The 26,024-nt window shown below is 38.5% G+C and overlaps 1 protein-coding gene across 1 annotated transcript in view; it reads right to left on the minus strand.

Moving 5' to 3' along the window:
- LOC131989471 (zinc finger protein 431-like) overlaps positions 1-26,024 on the minus strand; it is a 191,578-nt gene that overhangs the window by 69,580 nt on the left and 95,974 nt on the right. The window contains exons 8-11 of the mRNA XM_059354704.1: positions 25,284-25,908; positions 21,855-21,856; positions 6,995-7,966; positions 896-1,654 (exon numbers count right to left, since the gene is read on the minus strand). Of these exons, the coding sequence (XP_059210687.1) occupies positions 896-1,654; positions 6,995-7,966; positions 21,855-21,856; positions 25,284-25,908 (2,358 nt within the window). The remainder of the gene's footprint in view (positions 1-895; positions 1,655-6,994; positions 7,967-21,854; positions 21,857-25,283; positions 25,909-26,024) is intronic.

The raw sequence follows: 26,024 nt of genomic DNA on the forward strand, positions 1-26,024 counted from the left end.
TCTCTCTCCGTTGCAGGACAGAGAGATACAACAGAGCCTTCTCTCCTACAGCCATCAGGCTGTCTCACTCTAACAGAGAAAACAGACTCACTGAATTTACCCTCAGGGATAAAAAAAAAAAAAAAAAAAAAAGGAATTTTGATTGATTTGACTATAATTGGGCCATTTTAGGCATTTTGAAAGTTGATCACTTTTGAAAAAAAATCGACATGCTATAGTTTGACGTTTTTTGTTGACCAAATTTTTTACATTCCATAAAATGTGTTTTTCTGTCATTTGTGGCTATACTATGCTCTAATATCAATCAATAGACTATAATTGGGTCATTTTAAAAAAAATTTAAGCATTTTTAAATTTCACCATTTTGACAAAAAACAACATGCTATAGTATGACTTTTTTGTTGTCGTCCAATTCTTGGACATCCAATAATATGGTGTTTTTCTACATACATACATACAATTTAGCTGTATTTATTATATTACTGATGTCAGATAATTAAAGATAATGATCAACTGAGAAAGCTTCTTTGTGTCCAAACATTTAATGAAAATATTTAAAAAAACAGGATTATTAAAGCAACAACTTGAGATATATAAAATCATGTTTACAACAATATTTTGATTTTGTCAGAATGTCTAAAGAATAAAGGTTTGTTGAGTCTAAGTTTGAACTCTGGAGTGTTTTTGTGTCTCTGTTTATTCATCTCCTCTTCCTCCTCACTGGATCAAACCACCGCAGTAAGACTCAGTTACTGCTGTCAGTCTTTAGTTTCAGAGGGAAGCTCAGAATATAACAACACAGTACATGGAGAGGAGGCATGAAGAAATAACTAGCTTGACTATAAAAATGGTGAAGAAGACTTTGTGTGAGCGCATTGGTGAGCTTTAAGGTTACCAGTCTGAGAAAACATTTTCCCACATTGCTCACACCAGTAAGGTTTCTCTCCAGTGTGAATGCGTTGGTGAACTTTAAGGGAACTACTCTGAGAAAACCTTTTCCCACATTGTTCACACCAGTACGGTTTCTCTCCAGTGTGAATGCGTTGGTGCACTTTAAGGTGACTACTCCGAGAAAACCTTTTCTCACATTGTTCACACCAGTACGGTTTCTCTCCCATGTGAACTTGTATATGTTCTCTCAGATTCTGTGCTGTGGTGAAAGCCTTCCGACATTGGTAGCAGCCGTACGGCTTTGCTCCAATGTGAATGGGTTGATGTTGTCTCAGGCCCTGTGATGTGGTGAAAGCTTTTACACATTGATCACAGTTGTACAGTTTCTCTCCAGTATGACTACGTTCATGGTTTCTCAGGCTCTGTGCCGTGGTGAAAGCTTTCCCACATTGGTCACAGCTGTACGGCTTCTCTCCAGTGTGAATGCGTTGATGTCGTCTCAGGGTCGTTGCCATGGTGAAAGCGCTCCCACACTGGTCACAGCTGTACGGTTTCTCCCCAGTATGAATACGATAATGTTGCCTCAGGGTCTGTGTTGTGGTGAAAGTGTTCCCACACTGGTCACAGCTGTACGGTTTCTCTCCAGTATGAATGCGTTGATGTTGTCTCAGGCTCTGTGTCGTGGTGAAGACGTTCCCACACTGGTCACAGCTGTAAGGTTTCTCCCCAGTGTGAACCTGTAGGTGACGCCTTAAACTTCGAGCTGTGGTGAAGGATTTGTCACACAGCTGACAGCAGTGATGTTTGAGTCCCTCTCTTTCTCCCGGTTTCTATAGCAACAAACAGACAGAAAGAGTGAGGGTCAGTTTGAGGCATGATAGTATGTTGCTTTTCAAGAATTATCACTTTGTGTTTAGTGTTTTTTATAATTTTGTTTTTTATAGTTTATAATGGGTGTGTATTGGACTGAATGTTCAGAGTTAGAGTGGATGACATCACAGCTTGAGTGAAGAGAGGCTGGGACAATTTAAAAAAAAAACTTTGCTGGTTCCCACAGCTTGTTCTCTTCATACACAGGGTTATGCCATGAAACAAGAACACATTTTTAGGGAAGATTGAAGAGAAATGTTTGCTCTTCTCAGACATTCTCTGTACAGCACTTTGGAGACGTTTTTCTTGTTTAAATGTGCTATACAAATAAAGTGGATTGGATTCTACTCTGGAATCAATGGGACGTACAGATTTCTTTCAGTGAGTCTGAATGTCACAGAAACTCCAATCCAAACGATAGAAACTAATGAGAACTAGGACCAGACATTTCTAGAAGTAACAGAGAAAGACAGTTTTCTAACCCACCTCCTTGCTGACATATTTTTTTACAAGACAAGTACATTAACCTTCATCAGAAAATTTTCTTCTCGATGATAATAATATTTTGTTGTTATGACTCACCATGTTTGAAAAAAATAAGAGCAGTTTGAGAGGTGAGCTCTCCATTGAATGACCTTTCTCAGCTGTTAGATATAGTGTGCCCCTCCCCTCTCCACTCTGCTGCTCTAATCACAGCAGCAACCAGCAGAGGCAGGATGAGCCAGGCCTTCAAAATAAAAGCCCAGAATGGTATCTGGACAATATGCAAAAGTGCAAAGCATTGTGGGATCAGTGAGCCTCATTGTTCTCTGTGATGATTCTCCTGAGGACTCATGAAACAACAACAGAGTCTCATCAGGATGAAACCAGGAAACACTAAATACTCAAAGATTGTTTCAGCATCAAGAAGAAACCTGCAGCGGTTCAAACGGATGATTTTACTCTTTATGGTTTCATTAATATTCACACATGTATGTGTCTAAGTTCTGTCTGCACCAACTTACATTCACACAAACAGATGTCGCCATTTTTATCTGCAGGGAGCAGAGAAGAGTCTGATTCTAATAAAGTTACACAGAGAAGGAAAAGTTCAATAAACTACTTTTGATTTGATGGAAAAGGGAACTAAAGCTGGAGCTTTTTAGAGCTGATGGAAGTGAATGTGATCAGAGTTTATTAAAGCTGGAACCAGTCTGTAGTTTGTCCCTCACAACAAAGAAAAACACGTGAACACAAAGCCTGGAGCGGTTTGAACCGGTTTTACAAACTCACATTCACACATGAACAACCAGGAAACCCTCCCCCACTGAGCCGGACCCCCCAAAGAGACCTGATTCAGGATTAAATGCCTCCAGGAACAAAGAAAACCGTTTTTAAGAAACTCCTCCGACTGCAATCTGCTACTTTGGAGCTCAAACACACAAAGAAAACAGAAAGTATTTCATCTGTTCCACTCACTTCAGAGCTCGAGCCTGCTGCTGGTCTACTGTGGACCTCCGGGTCCTGGTTCTCCTCCATTCCGCTCTGTGCTTCTCCTGCTCCTGACCTCCGCTGGGACTGCTGGACTTTAGATCCTGGTCTGGACAACTCCCTCACGGCTTTGTAGCGTCTCGTTAAGCCCCGCCCACACCCGGTGCGTCTTCTTCTCCTGTTTTTGCCGGTTTGCAAACAGCTTTCAGGATCATTAGCGCCACCTTCTGACAGGAGCGTGGATCAGATTTAATTCTTTATTTTACTATACATATATAGGACAAAAATAAACAATAAATACCGTTCCTATATTCTCCTGATGAGTCATGTTTTATGTTAAAATATAAATATTGAATTATTCTAGTAATGATTAATTTAATCTGAATTTGATGTTTTTCTTTTGCCGTCTGTTTCTGAGAATCAATAAATTATGAGTTGATCCTCTGTTTCCTGTTCCAACACTGACACATTTACACAATATCATAAATGTTTTATTATTCAGACCAGTGTGTCCAAATCTGCTCCAGATAACATCAGAAACCAGAAAGAGATCTTTAAAGACCGTCATTGTCATTAGACTTTGAAATTGTGGTGGCCTCTCTCTCTCTCTCTCTCTCTCTCTCTCTCTCTCCAAAAAAAAGAACATATACATAAACATATAAAGATGACACAGTGTGAAATATAGAAAACAGTAAAAACTGCTTTAAAATAGATTTTACTTCTGTATATACATGTGCAGGTTATTTACAGGGAGATAGTTGTTGAAAGTTTAATAAATAACTTTTATTTTCAGTTTGTTTGTTCCTGTAGAAACGCAGCATCAGTTCCTGTGGGGGCGGGGCCTGTTTCAGTCATTGTTGGGTCTTTTTGACCAGGCATGAGGTGTTGGAGGTCCAAGTGAGGTGATTTAACACGTTGACTCCAAGGAAGGGGGAGGTGGTCACTGGTCTTTGTTCTCCTGAAGTCAACCATCGTCTCCTTTGTCTTGGAGGTGTGAAGGAGCAGGTTGTTGTCCCGACACCACTCAGTCACATGTTGCACCTCCAGCCTGCACGCCGTCTCCTCAGTCCCACTATTGTTGTGTCACCTGTGAGTTGAATGATGCAGCTGGAGGTGTGGATGGGGCTGCAGTCATGTGTGAAGAGTGTGAGGAGCCTGTGGTCGGTTTGTGTTCTCAGAGCACTTCATGACTGATGCTGTTAACGACACTGTGCCACAGTCATTCAGGCTCTTCACAGAAGTCTTTTCAGGCTCTGGAATGATGGTGGAGGACTGAGGCATGTGGGAACAAAAGCTGCTTCAAGTGAGAGGATGAATATTTCAGTAAACACCTCGGTGAGCTGTTGGGCTCCATCTCACAGCTCAAAACTGTTTTCACTATCATAAACACACAATATACTCGTTGTTTGCAGAACTGTGATGAATATAATAAAGTATTATTGCAGCAGAGTTTTGAGTTTTAATGTTTTATTTCATCATTCATGACTGAACGACTCTGATGTGTTATTGATACACGGCCTTCATTCAAGGTTTGATTATCACTTTATATCAGTCGGCTCATAATATCTGTTGTATTCATTGGATTTCTCAATGAAAAATGTCGAGTTCAGCTAATATTCCACTGACGGTAATATTAAGAAACATTAAAATCCAGACGAAGGAGCTGCTTCATGTGAGCAGCATTTTACTGTTGTCAGCATAGGGCTCATTTTAACTGCAGAATATGCTGTTATGTACTAATTTATTGAGGAATTTAACAAATGATTCCTTAGCGAGAAATAAAAAGTATTTAAAACATGCTTTTCTTTAAGTAACTTTAATACAAGTTGATATATTGAAAAAATACAAAGATTATAATGAGTATACAAGTCAGACAAGAATAGCAATCATGTAGAAACAGAGTCACATCTCACTGTTCAGCTGGATAGGGACAGAGTTCTATCAGCCAAATAGGATCAAGAAGATCTGACCAAGTTACAAGAATTCATTGAGTTGATGGTCCGATGGCACGCAGATGTTATTTGAAGAGAGACGCACTTTGTCCCTCCAAGCTGGAGACGTGTGATGATCCATGTTTGGTTAGTCAGTGCAGATGTGAACATCTGTATTGATCCAGACATATAAACATGTTTTCCAGCAGTAATGCAAACACTGCTGATGTGGAGAACTTAACTCAAAGGAACTGAAGTTACAGAGTTTAGTAGTTACAGAAAAAAATAATAGAAAACCAAATACAAGTCAACACATTGAAATAAAATAAAAATTCTAAAATAAAAAAGCACAACACAGAATGAAAATCCAGATAAAAAAATTCTTTTTTTCAGTTGTTTAATCTTGGATTCATGTCAGAATCTTCAATAATTGAACATTTAAAAAAAATCATGTTAAATCTCAACTGGTAAAATAACTAAAGATGCCAGTTAAATGTAGTGGGTTATAAGTATAGAGTGAATTAAAATGGAAATATTCAACTTACGACTCCCAAAAAACTTTGCTTAAGTACAGTACTTGAACAAATGTCGTAAGTTACATTCCAGCACCGATTACAGGCTGTGCAGGTTTTAATGCTATTTATTATGTTACTGGTGTCAGATCATTAATAATAATGACCATATTGATGCTGACAATGAAAGTAACAATAGATCAATATTTAAAATGATATTTTGATTTTTTTTCATAATTCCAAAAGAATGAAGGTTTGTTCAGTCTAAAGCCTGATTTCCACCGGGCGCGTTACTGCAGCGTCACGTCAGCGTCGCGTTCGCCGTTGCAAATAGGTAACACTCTAATCAATGAGAGCATTTCCACCGGGCGCGCTGCGTAACGTTACTGCAGCGTCTCAGCAGCGTCTCTACGCGAGCATTAGGTAGGACTTCTATTTCTCCGCGAGACGCTGCCAAATCGCGTAAATCTCAACAGAGCAGATCGCACCAGACAGGAAGTCCGACTCAGAATCAGCGTAAAACACTTCCGCCCCCTTTCAAAATAAAACACAATATGCAGTTCATGCAGCCTAAAACTACTTCACATCAACATTATGTTATGACCGGAGCATCAGATCAGCAATCAATCAATCAATCAATCAATCAATCAATCAATCAATCAATCAATCAATCAATCAAAGGGTCTCAGAGGATCGGCGACACGGACGACAAGAGACTGATTGTTGAAGTGGAACATCATACAATCATTTATGACATAACATATTGTTTTTATAAGGATAGATGGTCAGATCAACAGATCTTTCACGTCAGAAAAGCAAAGTAAGCTGTTGGTTGTTGTTGTTGTTGTTTACTTTACACACACAGTTTATCCATAGACTGTATAAATAGAGTTTAGAGTTTATCACGGGATCTTGCGGTCTCCCGTATGGTCAGGATTATCGCGTGATAACGTTATCTCGCGTGTATACGACCGGCTCGCTAAGCTGACGTGACGCGCCTGGTGTGAATTGACGCCGGGCAGAAGACGCAGCAAAACCGCGGTGGAGCCGTGCTGCTGCTGTAACGCGCCCGGTGGAAATCCCCAGTAAGTTGGAAATCTGGAGTGTTTTTGTGTGTCTGTTTATTCATCTCCTCTTCCTCCTCACTGGATCAAACCACCTCAGTCAGACTCAGTTACTGCTGTCAGTCTTTAGTTTCAGAGAGAAGTTCAGAATATAACAACACAGCACATGAAGAGGAGGCATGAATAAATAACTAGCTTGGTTCTAAAAAGGCTTAAGAAGACTTTGTGTGAATGCGTTGGTGTTTTTAAAGGATACTCATCTCAGAAAATGTTTTCCCACATTGGTCACACCAGTATGGTTTCTCTCCAGTGTCAACTCGTAAGTGGACTTTAAGGTCACCACTTTGTGAAAAGGTTTTCCCACATTGTTCACACCAGTATGGTTTCTCTCCAGTGTGAACACGTCGGTGAACATTAAGGTGGTCACTTTGTGAAAAGGTATTACCACACTGGCTACATCTGTACGGTTTCTCTCCAGTGTGAACACGTTGATGTCGTCTCAGGCTCTGTGCCGTGGTGAAATCACTCCCACACTGGTCACACCAGTATGGTTTGTCTCCAGTGTGAACTCGTAAGTGGACTTTAAGGTCACCACTTTGTGAAAAGGTTTTCCCACATTGTTCACACCAGTATGGTTTCTCTCCAGTGTGAACACGTTGATGTCGTCTCAGGCTCTGTGCCGTGGTGAAATCACTCCCACACTGGTCACAGCTGTAGGGCTTCTCTCCAGTGTGAACCCGTCGGTGAACATTAAGGCTGTCACTTTGTGAAAAAGTATTACCACACTGGTCGCAGCTGTACGGTTTCTCTCCAGTGTGAACACGTCGGTGAACATTAAGGTGGTCACTTTGTGAAAAAGTATTACCACACTGGTCGCAGCTGTACGGTTTCTCTCCAGTGTGAACACGTTGATGTCGTCTTAGGCTCTGTGCCGTGGTGAAATCACTCCCACACTGGTCACAGCTGTAGGGCTTCTCTCCAGAGTGAATTAGTTTATGTTGTCTCAGGCTCTTTGCCGTGGTGAAATCACTCCCACACTGGTCACAGCTGTAGGGCTTCTCTCCAGTGTGAACGCGTCGGTGAGCAACAAGGTGACCTCTTTGTGAAAAAGTTTTCTCACACTGCTCACAGCTGTACGGTTTCTCTCCAGTGTGAACACGTTGATGTTGTCTCAGGACCTGTGCCGTGGTGAAAGCTTTCCCACATTGGTCACAGCTGTACGGTTTCTCTCCAGTGTGAACCCATTGGTGAACCTTCAGGCTTCCAGCTGTTGTGAAGGATTTCTCACAGAGCTCACAGCGGTGATGCTTGAGTCCCTCTCGTTCTCCCAGTTTCTATAGCAACAGACAAAAAGAAAAAGAGAGAGTGTGAGTGAGATGCTATGGTGAAGCAATCTATCTAAAACCATCAGTAATATTTAGATCACGTCTGTACAACATAACCCTCAATGTTCAAGTCAATGTTACTAAGTAATATTTTCCTTTCAGCTTATTTTTTGACAAGCAGTACCTTAATTCTGGACAGTATCTGTGGTTCTTTTGGATTGTTGCAATAAAAATAAACATACATTTATACAAAGTAAGTGTGGAAGGAAATTTAAATTACTCAAATCATTCTATGTGTTTCATATTTATTCATGAGCATCACAAATACCAAAAAAAGTAAATAACACATTTTCTATATTTTCCTAGTCTCATCATTATCTCTTTTTCCGGCCTGAGCTTGGGAACACAAGGTCCCCGACAGACTCAGGTCAATATTTTGTTTTCCCCTATCAAGACTTGCGAGCACAGCCAGTTGTGAGTGTAACCAGGGGCAACAGTAAGGGAGGGGGGAAGTTCTGGTGAAGAAATAAAGTAGCTACTGGAAGCAACAGAACAATATCAAAATGAATCATCTTTTTGTCAAAAAATGTTCTGGGAACCGGGTTCATGTGATCTGGTGGGAACTGGATCCCACTAGGTTACTAGATGAGTGAAACATCACAAGGCTCAGCCTGTCCTAACTAGGGCCTTGAAAGATTGTGGGAGTAGGGGAGGAACGTCCAAATAGTGAAGGCCAAGTTTGGAAGAAACACGGATTGTTTTGAGATAATAAACATGTCTGGATGGGGGGTGGAGAGTCAGTCTGTGGTTTACATGTGCATTTCTTGTGCTGTTTCATTAATTCTGCAGAATCGTCGGTATTAATCTGCCTGCTGAATAAAACTTTTCCTGTCCATCAATGCAGATTTGATTCATTTGTTCCCATATTGTTTGACATAGTAATATGCTTTTTATGAGTTAAAGTAAGCCAATGAGATCAAAGGCACCCACATTATTAGATATAGTTACTTTATGGGTTTTTATTTTGAAGACCTGGTTGCTATGGTGATGAGTGGAGAGGGGAGGGGCACAGACTATCAGCTGATATCTAACAGCTGAGAAAGTCATTTAATGGAAATCACACCTCTAGAACTGCTCTTGTTTTCTCAAAAACCTAAGTCCTAACAACAAAATATTAGTCTCATCAGATAGATAAATCTCCCCTGAACGCGTTGATGTACGTTTAATGTCTGTAGCAAAAAAAATGTGAGCAACATTGCAGGTTAGAAAACTGTGTTTTTCTTCTAGAAATGTCTGTTCCCAGTTGTCATTAGTCTCTATGGGACAGTTGGATGGACATTATAAAATATTAATACTAATAATAAAACACTAATACTACGGGGTCTAAAGAGGAGATTATATCTAAATTAAAGAGAACAAAATTGAAAAAAAAAAAACACACAAACACAAACTCATGTTCATTAGAGTGATCTGACCTTTCTGGGAGGACTCATTCTTCTTCTTCTTCTTTCAGACGTACGTCCTGGAATCAGAAGTGTCTCGTGAAACAGATGAGCTGTGAAGTCAACAAACAGAGACACACGATGAGGATATAAATAAATATATAAACATATATATCCTGAATAAACATGAACATCCTGAGCCATCCTTGGGCTTTTACCTGTTTTATTACAACTGTTCTAGATCAAAAGTTCCCTCCAGTGTCGACTGTTTCTCCATGTGTCTTCTTTTTGATAGCAGCCTAATGTGTCAACAGTTTACCTAATGTGTCAACAGTGTGTCAACACACACACACACACACACAACCACACACACACACACACCACTGCAGAAATGTCGTATCTGACCTTTATGTATCAAGCGTAATCTCATTGCAGCTCACATTAAAAGCACTTCAGTAAGCACTGAACTCTACAACACACAGCGTGATCTAAAGTCCAGAAGAAGAACTTCCCGTGTCAACAAGAAGAAGGAGAAAGGTTAACAGCTGCAGGAGAAGAACAACATAAAGAAAACAGAGCAGAAAATAAAGTGTGAACTCACCAGATGTTTGCTCAGAAACAGGATCCAGCAGCGGTTTACTCTCCTCTTCTGCTCCTTTTCTTCTCTCTCTTTGTCTCTGTGTCTGTTCTCTGCACCGTCATAAGAAAGGTGTCGACCCACTTTAGGCCACGCCCACTTCTGTGACTGTGCTGTGATTGGCCAGAACATCACTGTTGGCTTTATGTCACTTTTTTCTCTCTTGTTATGTTTCTGCAGCCTTCAGTCCCCCTGCTGTGGCTGTCTTTAATCTACACTCAGTTTCAGGGTCTTTTTGTGCTCTTTTTACATTTTCCTCACTATGTCCTTGTATTTCACTGCAATATATAAAATATATGTAAATATATAAGTTCTGCAGCTCTATGGAAACAGCACCTAATTATTAATATAAAAATGTTCAATAATCATACATTTTAAAAACATGTTCATGTTAAATGTCACCCTGAAAAATAACATAAGATGTCAGCTATATGTAGTGGATTATAAGTATAAAGTGTCATAAAATGGAAATGTTCATTCTGGTCTAAAATTAGTTTATTTTAAGAGCTGATATCTGGCCAGATATCAGCTCTTGAAATAAACTTTAATCAGCTATTTTTGTTGTTATCATTATATTTGTCCAAACAAATGTACCTTTAGTTGTACCAGGCATTAAAATGAACAAGAAACTGGAGGGTGGTCGAATATTTTTTTCCATGACTGTACATAAATAGAATAAAAATAAACAATAAATAACGTTCCTATATTCTATATTATGTTCCAGAAAGCAGGTTTTCTGAAAACCTCGAGTATGTTAACCCTGAAATGAGGGAAACTCAGCTCCGGCTGAAAAACATCTACTGCACATTGAAATAGCCACTGAATTATTTTTACTAAAATCAGTCAAATATGATTAAAATGAATTACAGTCCTGCCTGTTTGAACAATGTTCTTATTTTTCATTTCCAGCTGCTTCCACGTCAGGATCACAACTAAAGGAAATAAAGTTCAGGTTTAATACCATTTCACCAGTTTCTACCTGTAATATTAAACATGTGATGAGCAGAAACATTCCTTTGTTCTGATTGGCCGTCCAGGGTGTAGTCCCGCCCCTCGTCTATCAATGTCAGCTGCGATTGGTCCAGCCAATGAGTGAGTGACTGTTTGTCCAAATCCTCTTTGTTGTTAATATTTTAACATCTTCAGCTGTTTGTTTCCATGACAATAATAAAAATGATCTATTTTCATATATTTGACCTCTGAATGTTTTATTTATTAGCTGAACAATTTAATCCAATATATAGTATATTTAATTAATTTTTATTTGTGGGAACTATTTAACAAATCATTCAAGTTCAATCAGTTTGTGCAAACAAAGTAAAAAAACATTTTAATAAAATTCAACAGCGACTCAAACATGATGCAGAATTGAAAAGTTACACTCATGAATATCTTATTTTAAAGAAGCATTGCAATACGAGCAGATCGGATCAATATTCAGATCAGACATGAAACAGACATTTAAAGTAAATGTAGCAGATGAAATGAGAGCAGAAGATCTTTGTGATCATCAGCTCCATTTAAAGGTCTGATGGTGTAAATGATGAGAGCTGTAACCTGCAGACAGGTGAGACTTTCTAAAGCAGAGCAGCTCCCTTCAGTAAAGAGCTCCCTCTGCTGCTCCTCACCACTAATAACACAGCTTTTATATCAGCAAACATACAGTGAAACAATGATCATAAATAGCTGCCAGGCTCAACAAAAAATACATAAAACAGTAACGAAACATTTCAGTTTCAATTGCACATTACTTAAATAACCTGAAGTTTAAAAGCGGTGAATGTGAATCAATATTAAAGTAAAAGTGAAATGTAAAGTAACTGAAGTTTTCCTGATACAAAACAAAAAGAATGAACGATGAGTTCCAATAGACTTTTGTTATAATTTCTCTTGTGTGTCAGCCAATAGGAACCAAGGATTTTTCCAATTATTTTACATATGTAGTATTATGTAAAGTATGTATGGTCTGTACAGATTTTTTTTTTTTTTTTTTAATAAGACGCTCTTGTATATCAATCCTTCTCCTGCTCCTCCTCTCCCTGCTCTCTTCAAGTTCCCCCAGCAGCTTCAAGGCTCAGCCCTCTTCCCTCTGCTAGCGGTGGGTAATCACCTCCATCCCTGCCTGCATGGAAAACTTTCTCAGACTGATGGTGACCAGCAGGGCGCGGAGAGCAGCGCGGGGACACAGCGCCCCCGGTGGTCAGGGACGGTATGACATGCGCACTAAACTGAACTCAGATTTTTGTTCAAATTTGTCAACTTCCTCTGCATTAATTTCTGTCTGTTTATCATCTTTCAGTCTGTCCTTACATCACATGCATGGCTCCTTTTTCTCCACACAAACTTGGCTATCAGTCAGATTTTTCATTTTATTGTAATTAACAAAGTATAAAGCTGCCAGGAACCCAAAATACAAACAAAAAACACAGGTTTCTATGGACATTTTTTTAAACAATTTATACACACAAAAACTGCAGAAAAATAATGAATAATAAAACTACAAAACAGTCTATTTGTATGTAAATTAAAAATAGTAATAGTTTTCATTGTAGAAAGAAAATTTTAAAAATGATCTAGAAACATAAATGTCACACTGTGAAAGCTCCTATGATGCACTTTCAAATGACTTTCTCAGCTTGTCTACATATTATATATAAATAAAGTCATTACTGTTAAAATAATTTGATTATTCTGTCTCTTGTTAAAATAATGTGTTGTCTGTCTCTGTTGTCTGTGTCTGTTGGTTCATAGTGTGACAGCAGCCTGCAGGTTCCTCAGGGTTCCTCCTGCTGAAACATGTTTCCTGACACCACACTTTGCTTTCACTAGACGGCTCCAGAGGTTAAACTCCACATGATAAACTGGAGCCATCACTCCTGTGTTACCAGTGGCCCTCACAGCTTCCTTCTCCTGCTGCAGCTTGTTACAACACAGACTGAAGTTCAAATAAGCACAACTGTGTCTCCTCTCACAGGGAGAAGATGATCTGATATTTCCTCAAAATCACTTTATTCTAGATTCAAAATCAGTTTTCAAATATAAAAATATTAATAGAGATTAAGTACTGTGAATTAAAACACAGCAGCATAAACAGAGAAAAATTAAGAACAGCAAAAGTCAACATAAACAAACCCAATAAGTTAGAGCTGATCAATAGTGTTGTATGTATATATATATATATATATATATATATATATATATATATATATATATATTACATTTAATTCAACCTGAACTGTTGACATTTCTAAACTTCATGTGTTCTGTCATGAAACTGTAGTGACCCACAGATTGTTTATAATCTGTATAAATGATCAAACCTGCTGTTTCTCTTCTTCATGTGTTAGTTTTCACAGTGAAGCTGCTTTACTGTCTGACAGCATGAAAACTGTCAAACTTCTGATCTTCTGTCCACAGTTTATATATTCAGCTTTCATTCAAACATTTTATTCCTCTAATGTGCACTTTATAGTGAAATGTTTCTTTCCTGTTTGATTTCTGTTAGACCTGGCTTTGATCTATTCTCATTATTAATTATTATTAACACCATGCTGACAGTCACATTAGTGCCAGTCATTAAGGACAAAGCAGGTAAAATAGGGAGTTTTGCGTCCAAGGCATTTGACAGAATAAATCACCATAAGCTGGATAAGCTGGAGCAATGACTCTGGACTTTATGTGTGTGAAGTGTCCACATATCACAGTGGGAATGCTCGCACATGTCGGCTCAACGTCTCTGGTAATTTTGCAGAAATATTTAAAAATAAAAGATGCAGAATATTCTGTCATTCCTGTCACTGAAAACAGATTCTCTCTTTTATTTTCTGTCCTTTCCAGCAGCTGCTGATGAGCCCAAACCTCAGAGAGCGACAGTGAGACCACAACCAGAGGCTCGGGGAAGGACTGGCCTCTACATTGTTCTGGGGCTTTTAGCTGCACTTCTACTGGTTCTCTGCACCAAACTCTGCTTTGGCTTTAAAGTCTGTTTCACTAAATCTACTGACAAGAAAGAAAACATCCATGCAGCCGCTAGTTTCTCAGAGAAACAACCCATCAGGACCACCAGGATCCTGTTGGACCCCCTTTTAATGAGTCATCAGAGCACTGATTCAAAACCAGCTCACTGAAACCCCCTCTCCCTCCAACATCTGTTTCACGCTCACAAAGCTACTTGTGCCATAACATCTGTATTTCTATGCTGTAAATGCTGCTCATGTTACTGAAGGTTTGAGGTGAACTGAAGTTATTACAGCAGAAATAACTGACGTCAGTGTAAATAATGTTTGATGTGTCATTTGTTTCAGTCCTCACTGTGTCAAAAGTTTATCTTTAAGATTTAAATGCAAGTTTCATTGTCTAGTGCACATGTTGTAAATAAAAACCTATTTCTATGAGAGGTGGCTGTGAGTCTTTTGACATGAATGTAGCAGAGTGTGTGTGACCTTTGACCCTTTCACAGAGAGTTTTCACTTCATCAGAGTTCACTGGAACATTTTGGTGTGAAACGCCTGAAAGCTGAAGCTGTCAGTGAGCAGCCAGGTGCTCAGATACTGTGTGTGATGCAGAACTCCTCCACTAGGTGGAGACCTGGATCACTCTACTGCTGCTGCTCAGTGCTGCTGTACTGCTGCTCTCTCTCTCTCTCTCTCTCTCTCTCTCTCTCTCTCTCTCTCTCTCTCTCTCTCTCTCTCGCTTTCTGCAGGAGGCTGGATCGTCCCTGTGTCCTGAAGCTAAATGTATGAAAGTGTGATTTTATCCAGACTGTAGTTTGATTAGAGGCTCATATTGTCAGCTGTCACACTGGAGGATGTTAGAAAAATTTCATGAGGAAACCTTTAAAATTGATAATCTGTCACCAACAGAAAAAACCTCACAATTTTTCTGCGCAGATCGTTGATGGGAAATGAAGAGCTGGAGACGTCCAAGTTCTCAGTTTAACAAAAGTTTATTACAATACGTCAAAAAATGTGCACTTTACAGAGATCTCTGGGTTCAACCTTAACTCATGTCCCTGAATACAAACAGACGTGTTTCAGTTCGTGAAGTCTGAACCACGACTCTCTCCCTGAACCCATTAAAATACTAACATTTGTTTACAAAACATGCTGGTCGATTTCTTCCAGGAAGTTCCGCCCTCTTGATCGCTGATTCGCCAGTTTTAATTAATACAACGGCACGTCATGCCACCTGGTTGCTTGCTGCCCCGGACAAGGCCATCCTGACCTGGCCTCTTCTCCAGAACATTCAACAAAAACCTCCTGCCTTGTTATGTCTCACAAAGATATTATGTCTACAGAGTCAAAGCATTTTCACTGTCTCACATAGATTCTAAAAGTCTAAAAAATATGAAACAGACAATGAAATATATGTAGTCAAAGTTTCTAAACCAAAATTAACACACAAACATAATCATTGTATCAAAATCATATTGCCTGATTTAATATAAATGCATAGAGATATTTACCAAGGCTGACCTGATAGTCACGCACAGAGACAGACACAGAGTCAGACAACAGAGAAGCAGAAATCAAGCATAAAATCATTTACAAATATAGAAAATAATCAATTATTTTAACAAGGAGCAGCTGAAGCATCATGAACCAATGAAAGCGGAGGAGAAGACTCAGGTTGGAGGCGGGACCAATCACAGCTCACATCATTTTCCTCAAGGCGAGGAAGTGTGTGTCAGCAGTTTAGGATTGTTACTAACTGAACATGTTTCGGTTCTTTAACACAAAAAGTAAAGAGAAAAGCTGGACTCTGTGGAGGAGAGAGGAGGAGACTTGATCTTTATCTGTTTCTATACATTGATTAAATAAACACCTTTAACTTGTGAAATCCAAAGTTGATGGAAGATTTGTGTTTTTCTAACAAAATCAAAGAATTTAAAACTTTTTCTTTCAAGTGAATGATTTGTTAAATTGTTCCCACAAATAAAAAGGCTTTAAACTGATGTCGACAGAGAAGCTTTAAGATCAAATCCTGGAGGAAGTTTTTCAAGTTTAGATTAAAATATTTCAACAATAAAATAAAACCAGTCTGAGTGTATTTAGTAAGCAGAGAATGAGTTCAAGTGTTGGTCAATGAGCTAAAAGTTCAACAGCTGATGTTGACAGAAATACAAGACAAACTGAGAATCACACTCAATGTTTCAGTGAGTTCAGACTCAGCAGAGAGTTGTCTCTCTCCGGCTCCGAGTCCTTTCCTGCATGTCTCCCTTCAGCTCCGGATCTCTCTCTGTCACAGAGAAATAACCTTCCCATCATGCACTGCTCGGAAAACTGCAGCTGTCTCTAGTTTATGATGTTTAATGTCGCTGCAGAAAGATTTGATGACTTTAAGTTGAACTGGGAGCAAAAACTGACGAGGAAGTTCACTTCATAACCAGAGAGGAAACTGAGAGAGCAGAGCTGCTGCACCGTCAGAGAGAAGGGCGGGACCTGACAGGTTGGCCCGCACATTCCTCACGAGCTATGTCGTCAGATCTCAGAGTCATGTTAGTCAGTGGTTACTATCAACATTCTGATCTTGCTGTTAGTTACCCCTCCGAAAGTCACACCAGTTGTGTAGCTGTTATGTGCGGTAACTGAATTTGTATGAGCCTTTTGATAGGCGTATCTATGCATCCACATGCAGAAGGTCTGTGCCATAAATACATGAGCTCTCAGTCACCAAGTTGTGAAACGAGCGGACCTGAAACATGAAGATATTCTGACTGAAAAGTGAATTGCATGTACATCAAATGTTCCTCTGATAACTTTTTCCTCCGTGTTTAACTTTTGTTGGAAGGATTCTGAACTCGGACCAGAGAACATGCAAACATCAACACACGGTAATGTAATAACATATTTTTTGATGTACAGATTAATTATGTGATGATATTTAACAGATAATAATGTGTTTTATTCTCTCAGTAAAGAGACATTTCAACACTTGAATCAATCTGACAGCTTTTCTTTATGTTTTAACAACAACATGAGGAAGTTTTTGATGCTCATGTTCTGTTGCATGGAGCCTGTTATCATGGAGCCACAATGTGTTTTAAAGTAGACTAACTGTTTTATTTGCAGTTAAATTCTCAGATGTTGATATAAATGCAGGTAAATGTGAATCAGCCTCATCTTTTATTTTTGTATAGAGTTCAACCAATCCTGTAGAATAAGCAGCTCACTGCAGTGTATAAAGTTTTTATATGTCTGAAAGAAACTAAACCAACAGGTTGAAGTTTATATTGTTTTTATAATCAGGATAATAACACAAAGACGTGTTGTAATGACTCCACACAGACTGTTGTTACCTCTGAACTTGAGATCTGAACTTTAACTAATGAACCGTAGAAAGTCCTCCTGATTCACCTCTCAGCTCAGTTTCTCCTCTTTCTTTCTCAGTTGAAAACTGGCGCCATCTAGATACAGAAACATAATAACTGTGTCATATTTCCTCTGTCTCAGGTGTAATGTGTGAACTTTGAGCTCATAGTGATATTTATTATATTCATGTTAGTGGTGGAAGAAGTAATCAGATTACTTTACTGCAGTAAAAGTACTAACACCACACTGTGAAGTTACTCCAGTACAGTAAAAGTCCTGCATTCAACACTTACTGAAGTAAAAGTACAAAAGTATCAAAAGTCAAAGTACTCGTTATGCAGAAAGATTGTTTTATATATTCCAAATATATTATTAGATTACTATTACTGATACATTTATGGAAGCAGAATGTTTGTGTTGTCCAGATAGGGTTATTTTTTACGACTTGATATGCAGTTAATGTGGTTTTATTTATTATTAAAATGCATAATCTCTTTAAATTGATCTCTTTTTTTCCATGATAAACTTTGACCTCAAAGTAACTAAAGCTGTCAGCTAAATGTAGTGGAGTAAAAGTATAAAGTTATATCAAATAGAAGTACTCAAGTAAAGTACAAGTACCAATGGTGGAGCTTCATTACCTGCTGCATGTGCCACTCCCAGAACTCCTGCTCCTCAAACCTCTCCCCATCCCATCCTCTTTCTCAGTTGAAAACTGGCGCCATCTAGTGTCAGAATCACACTACTGTATCTTTGCTCAGTGTAATAAGTATGCTGCATATTTCCTCTGTCTCAGGTGTAATGTGTGAACTTTGAGCTCATGTGTGTGTGACTCTTCACCTCTGTCTCCTCTCACAGGGAGAAGATGATCTGCAGCATCCTGCTGCTCCTCAGCCTGACCTCCTGTGTCTCTGGTTAGTTTACTCCTTCACTTTATTATCCACAAAGAAGAAGAAAGTCTGTCTGCTCCTCTGTATGGAGGATGGATGTAGATAAATAAATATAGAGGAATGTATGGCATTGTGTTTTGTACAGTGGATAAATGACCAAATAAGAAGAAGACTTAAATTAGCAGTTTAATAAAATAGTACACGGTTATTGCACAAGAAAAAGAAGAAGATGAGTGTCCAGCTTATTATTGTGCAGTGAGTGACTCTCTCCTCCTCATTTGTAGTGAATGTGACTCAGAGCTCCTATCAGGCAGAGGAGAACCAGAACATCACACTGGAGTGGACCTTCACCACCAAACCTGAAGCTTCAACCAACTCCTTATCTTTTATCTGCCAGATGTTAGATGGACACAGAGGTCCAGTCCTGTTTCATCTCCATGAAGGTGTTGAGGTCTCAGAGTCTCAGGATCAACAGTTTACAGGACGAGTCCAGTTTGACAAAGACGTCCTGAGAGAAGGACGACTCAGACTTCATGTGTCCAGACTCAGGATCAATGACTCTGGACTTTATGTGTGTGGAGAGCTCAATAGGATTAACAATTTCAAATGGCGGCTCAACGTCTCTGGTAAGTTGTTCCAGTAGAACTTAATAATTTCTTATTTTTTAAATAAAAACATGTGGAGAAAAATATTGACGACTTTAAAAATCCTGAAACTCGCGTAAAAAGTTTTTTCTTGACATGAATGAGTCAGATGTGTTTGTTGTCTTTGCAGCAGCGAGGGATCGGCCCCAACCTGAGACACCAAACACACCAAGTCAGGGAACAGATCCTCCTCCAACAGGAAGTGGAGCACAACCAGAGAGTGGAGGAAGGATGCTCCTCTACTGTGGACTGGGACTGACAGCAGCAGCTCTGTTCACTCTTTGTTAAAGTTACTTTCTGCGTAAAAAACAAGATTTCTGCTTCAGAGGTGGATTTGATAAAAGTTACAGTCCACCAGGTGAAGTAGAGTTAACTGTTCCACCAACTACTTGAACAAATTAAATGTTCTACCACGGACAGAATAGTTGTCTGGCAGGTCATCAAACTGTAAGTCAGAACACATCAGCAGATATCAATAACAACAACTTTGATGCTTCCAGACCAGACGAGAGAAATCATGACAAAATCACCCAAAGAATCATAGAAATAAACTGAACATTATTGTCTAGTTTTACCTTCCATTCAAAAAAATAACCAAGACGAAGCTTAAAATTGTGATATTTCCTCAAAATCACTTTATTCTTGATTCAGAATCAGTTTTCAAGTACAAAAATATTAAGATTACATTTCATTCAACCTGAACTGTTGACATTTCTAAACTTCATGTGTTCTGTCATGGAACTGTAGTGACTCACAGGAAGTGATGCTTTTGTTTATAATCTGTATAAATGATCAAACCTGCTGTTTCTCTTCTTCATGTGTTAGTTTTCACAGTGAAGCTGCTTTACTGTCTGACAGCATGAAAACTGTCAAACTTCTGATCTTCTGTCCACAGTTTATATATTCAGCTTTCATTCAAACATTTTATTTCTCTAATGTGCACTTTATAGTGAAATGTTTCTTTCCTGTTTGATTTCTGTTTGTAAGACCTGGCTTTGATCTATTCTCATTATTTCTTGTCTGTTATATACTGTCAGTATTTCACTGTGTGCTGATAGAAAAGCTCTGAGTCGTTCCCACTGTTATTACTGATGAGGAGCAGCAGAGGAGCTCTTTACTGAAGGGACATCTCTCACTGATCATCTGTTCATGTGACTAAAACTCATGTTTCTTCTATTCTACATATTGATGAATGAAGATGTTTAACTTGTGAAAAGTTGCTTTTAGGATTTCTTTGTTTTTCTAATGAATTCTGCATTTTTTGAGCTGCTGAAGGATTTTATTAAAATAATTTGCTGCTCTAACAGACTGTTGAACCAAATGATTTGTTATATTGTTCCACAAATAAAAATGCATTCAATATACTGTTTTTTATTTCATAAGTTATTCATCTTATAAATAAAACATTCAGAGGTCAAATATATGAAAATAGATCATTTTAATCGTCATGGATACACAAACAGCTGAAGATGTTAAAATATTAACAACAACAGTCCTGTGTAAAACACAATCCCGGTTCGATCCCTGACCATGGCAGCCTACATGTCCAAGTGTCCTTGAACAAGATACTGAACCCCAAATGTCTCCCGATGCTGCGTTCATCAGTGTGTGAATGAATTCCTGCTGGTGGCAGGTGGCACCGTTCAGGGCAGCCTCTGCCACCAGTATGAATGTGTGTGTGAACGGGTGAATGAGTCAGTCTGTAGTGAGTTGTTTGAGTGGTCGCAAAGCGACTAGAAAAGCGCTATATAAGTGCAGGTCCATTTACCATTGAGCATGCTCCTCCAGTCCAACCGGATCAGACGAGCCTCCGCCCGCCGCGACCTGTAAATATCTCACATTGTATCAGCACAGTGTGTCCAAACTTAGTTACTGTTTGTTTTTTTCATTTCATTCTCACTTGTCAATGGGAACTTGTGCCACTGTCTCCATAACAGCAGTTGTGGTGATTTTAATCGTGGCTCCTGCAGCTTTTTTACTTGGCATGTATGTGAAGTCCCGCTGCTCCGAGTCTGGTGACGTCAAATGACAGTTTGTTGTAATCCGTGAAAGGACTGTCTGAATCATTTCTAGAATAATGCCTGTTTTCACAGTTCCTTGATTCGATAAACAGTCTATTTTTTGGTGAATTGGTAAAAAATAAAAAATAAAAACATGCCCACCTCTGGGGTTCAGATGGTTGAATGACATTGTGTTTCTGTAACTTGTTCTTATTTTAAGTCTTCTGGCTCGTTATAATGTGTCAGTTTTGCATTTCCTATAAATAATCTAATTTAAACTAACATAAGCATCAAAAACTTCTCATACCTTCTTTCATTCTTCTTTCATAAAGAAAAGCTGTCAGATTGACGAAAGTGTTAAAATGTCTCTTCATCTGTTAAAGTTTGTCACATACTAAATCTGTACAGCAGGATTGATAAAATGACAACAATAGAAATATATTCATATATTACCTTGTGTTGTTACAATCCCACAATCGAAATGACAAAGTGTCAAGTGTCTGGTCTTAGAAATGAATCCATCCGCCTCCAAAGATACCGAGGCATTTCTATCGTGTAGCCCCGCCTCCCTGGAGTTCCGCTGACCTACATAACCATATTTGGTCCTTTGGTCCATTTCAGTGCAGAGGGAATCCCTCAACGTCACCAAGGATACCAAACACACAAGACCAGAGGCTCACCTCGCCGACGGACAATAATAACAGATGTTTTTTATACTATCAGAGGCAAGAGAGATTTCTCCCCGTCTGACATCTACTGAGAGGAAATTTTAAGAACTTCAGAGTGATAAATATGGAAAGTATCTATTTAGGATCATCAGTGTCAGATTCAAACCAGCGACCCTCCAGTTCGCAGCCTGGTTCCTCACCTCTAGGCCACGGACTGCCCTATGTTAGAAACACAAAGGGTCTGCATGAGAATTATTAACCACAAGTTCAGTGTTCTCGGTTCAGCTCTATTTTCACAACATAAGATTTGCAAAATGAAATGCAGTTGTGGCCACCCTCCACCTGAAATAAAAACATATTTTAATTTAAAATTGATTAAAACATATAAAAAACTATATATATACTATATATTAAAACTAAAGACAGGATGTAAAAACATCTTGTTTCCAGAAAGAGATGCAAAATTATACAATTGCCAATTATACACCAGTTAACTAACAATATTAGAGATTTTCTTCATACTGTTTAATTTCCATGACAAACACATCTACATGGTTTTGTTTCCCCTTTTGTAAAGTCTGCACTGTAACAAATTGCTGTAAAAAAACAGTCAAATTGTGACAGTAACATGCTGTTTTCGATTAAAAAGGTATTATACTGTAGAAAACAATGCATTCTGGGCAATATTTGTAGGTAGCTTGCCGTTTCCCATAAAATACTGTACTATCCCGTAAATAGCATTGCATTCTGGGAGTGATGTTAGAATCAACAGCAGAGAGGCCACGAAAATACGGAAAGCTACTGTATTTCTAGAGGAGACATGCCACAACACGTTGGAGTCATTCAGCCAACTCTGGACATCTATTTTAATCCTGCATTTCTTCAGCAAATCACAGGGTAAGTTGAACTATATTTTATTTGTTAGATGATGTTTGCTTGCTATCCTACTATTATTTTATTTTAGTTAAACAGTGATTAATCAGTCTCATATGGTCCTCTTAACTTGCCATGCGGTGAGGACAGCTACAGCAGTAACATTTAGCATGCTTTTTTATAGTTAATTTGGCTGTAAGGCAGATTTCTATTTCAAATAAGATAGTTATTTTGGTTCTTATTTCTTCAGTGTTGTCAGGTGTTTGTTCTTTTTCAGTGAAACTGAAGAGAAGCTGTATCCAACCTGTTTGATTTCATGTGCTGATGTTAGCCTATAAAGAGTTAGCCAATATTAACAACGCAGTGAGGCTGTTTGAACTACTTTGCTTTATCTTTTAATGTTTGCAGTACATATTACATTAACAAGAATCACACTTAAACATGAGCTTACCCTCTTTTTGGTGTGTGTATTGGCATTTTTTTTTTTTTTTTATCACTGTTGGATTTACTGTTTCCATGCCAGGTCTGTTCTATTGAATAGACCACTCTATCCGCATATGTAAGCCACATGAGAATTCATAGGAATACTCCAAATTCAGTTTTCAAGTGTGTCATGTGTGTTCAAAAGTTTAATTACAAAGATAAAAAGCTCAGTAAAAAATGAGACCAGAAGTTAAAAAAATGTGAAAAAAACTCCATTACAGTAGTTCTTACTAAACTGTTATCACCACGATTATCCTGTCTGTGCCCTACAGCTGTCTGCCAGTTGATGACATGGAGAAGACCCTCACCTTACCCTCCCAACTCCCCATCTAATCATCCTCTGTATGTATTCAGTAAATGGACATACTGTTAATACTGATCATTTTTAAATAAAGGTTATATAATTGATATTTTCTAAGTCTCTTCTTGTACACATTTTTAATGGCTGTATTTTACTTAACAAACTCATTCAGTATAGGCCTATGGTATATTAAAATAACTGAGGTTACAGTGAAGACAGCGCTTAATTCATAGTAATTGGCTTTCAGACAGTAATATGCTCTATTTACAAAAAATGACTGCATTGTATACTGCAACAATATTGCAACTAGCTTCAGCACTATACTGTGTTTTAGTCTACTGTAAAAATCAATGAAATGCAGGATTTTACTGTAATTCAGTATGTGGTTTTATCCCAGTAACATACTGTAAAGTAGATAACAGTAAGGGAACTGTAAAATTAACAGTAGAATGCTGGCAACCCAGCTGCCAGTACTTTACTGTCAAATCAAGGATATACAGGATTTTACTGTAATTCAGTATGTGATTTTTATCACAGTAACATACTGTAAAATAAATAACAGTAGCTGAACTGTAAAATTAACAGTAGAATGCTGGCAACCCTTCTGCCAGTACTTTACTGTTAATTTACAGGACAATTGTTTACAGTGTGTGCTAACAGGGGAAAGACAACGAACATTCAAAGTACTTTATATAAAACAATAAAAGCATTAAGAGGAAATGCAAAACTGAAACATTATAAAGAGCCGAGTTCAGCTCATTTTCTTCCACTGATGGTAATATTAAGAAACATTAAAATCCAGACGAAGGAGCTGCTTCATGTGAGCAGCATTTTACTGTTGTCAGCATAGGGCTCATTTTAACTACAGAATATGCTGTTATGTACTAATTTATTGAGGAATTTAATGAATGACTGGGTGAGAAATAAAACTATTAAAACATGCTTTTCTTTAAGTAATTTTAATACAAGATAATACATAGAAAAAATACAAAGATTATGATGAGTATACAAGTCAGACAAGAATATCAATCATGTAGAAACAGAGTCACATCTCACTGTTCAGCTGGATAGGGACAGAGTTCTATCAGCCAAATAGGATCAAGAAGATCTGACCAAGTTACAAGAATTCATTGAGTTGATGGTCCGATGGCACGCAGATGTTATTTGCAGAGAGACGCACTTTGTCCCTCCAAGCTGGAGACGTGTGACGATCCATGTTTGGTGAGTCAGTGCAGATGTGAACATCTGTATCGATCCAGACATATAAACATGTTTTCCAGCAGTAATGCAAACACTGCTGATGTGGAGAACTTAACTCAAAGGAACTGAAGTTACAGAGTTTACTAGATACAGAGTAGATCAAATTAATATATCCCCATCATTATATATGGCAAGATTAAAAATACAAGTCAACAAATTTAAATAAAATAAAAATTATAAATTGTATCGCAGTATAACTAAATAGGTGTTTAATCCTGGATTCATGTAAGAATCTTCAATAATTGTACATTTAAACATTTTTATTTCATGTTAAATCTCCAGGGGTAAAATCATTATTATTCAACTAAGTACAACTACCATTACAGTACTTGAGTAAATGAAATAAGTTACATTCCCGCACTGATTACAGGCTGTGCAGGGTTTAATGATATTTATTATCTTCCTGGAGTCAGATAATTAATAATAATGACCATGTTGATTCTGAGAATGACAGTAACAACAGATCAATGTTTAAAATTATAGTTTGATTTTATCAGAATTCCACAAGAATAAAGGATTGTTCAAAGTTTGAACTATTTTGGGTCTCTGTTTATTCATCTCCTCTTCCTCCTCACTGGATCAAACCACCTCAGTCAGTCTCAGTTACTGCTGTCAGTCTTTAGTTTCAGAGGGAAGCTTAGAATATAATAACACAGCACATGAAGAGGAGGCATGAAGAAATAGCTAGCTTGGCTCTAAAAAGGCTTAAGACTTTGTGTGAATGCGTTGGTGTTTTTTAAGGATACTCATCTCAGAAAATGTTTTCCCAAATTGGTCACACCAGTACGGTTTCTCTCCAGTGTGAACACGTCGGTGAGCATCAAGGTTACCACTTTGTGAAAAAGTTTTCCCACATTTGTCACACCAGTATGGTTTCTCTCCAGTGTGAACACGTTGATGTTGTCTCAGGCTCCCTGACGTAGTGAAAGCGTTCCCACACTGGTCACAGCTGTAGGGCTTCTCTCCAGCGTGAACACGTTGGTGAGCAACAAGGTGACTCAATCGCGAAAAAGTTTTTTCACACTGGTCACAGCTGTACGGTTTCTCTCCAGTGTGAACACGTCGGTGAACATTAAGGCCTCCACTTTGTGAAAAAGTACTTCCACACTGGTCACAGCTGTACGGTTTCTCTCCAGTGTGAACACGTTGATGTTGTCTCAGGCTCCGTGCCGTGGTGAAAGCGTTCCCACACTGGTCACAGCTGTATGGCTTCTCTCCAGTGTGAATGCGTTGATGTTCTCTCAGGCCCTGTGTCGTGGTGAAAGCGTTCCCACACTGGTCACAGCTGTACGGTTTCTCTCCAGTGTGAACCCATTGGTGAACCTTCAGGCGTCCAGCTGTTGTGAAGGATTTCTCACAGAGCTGACAGCGGTGATGTTTGAGTCCCTCTCGTTCTCCCTGTTTCTATAGCAACAGACAAAAAGAAAAAGAGAGAGTTTGAGTGAGATGCTAT

The sequence above is a fragment of the Centropristis striata genome, chromosome 17, assembly GCF_030273125.1.
Source record: "Centropristis striata isolate RG_2023a ecotype Rhode Island chromosome 17, C.striata_1.0, whole genome shotgun sequence".
NCBI classification, from domain to species: Eukaryota; Metazoa; Chordata; class Actinopteri; order Perciformes; family Serranidae; genus Centropristis; species Centropristis striata.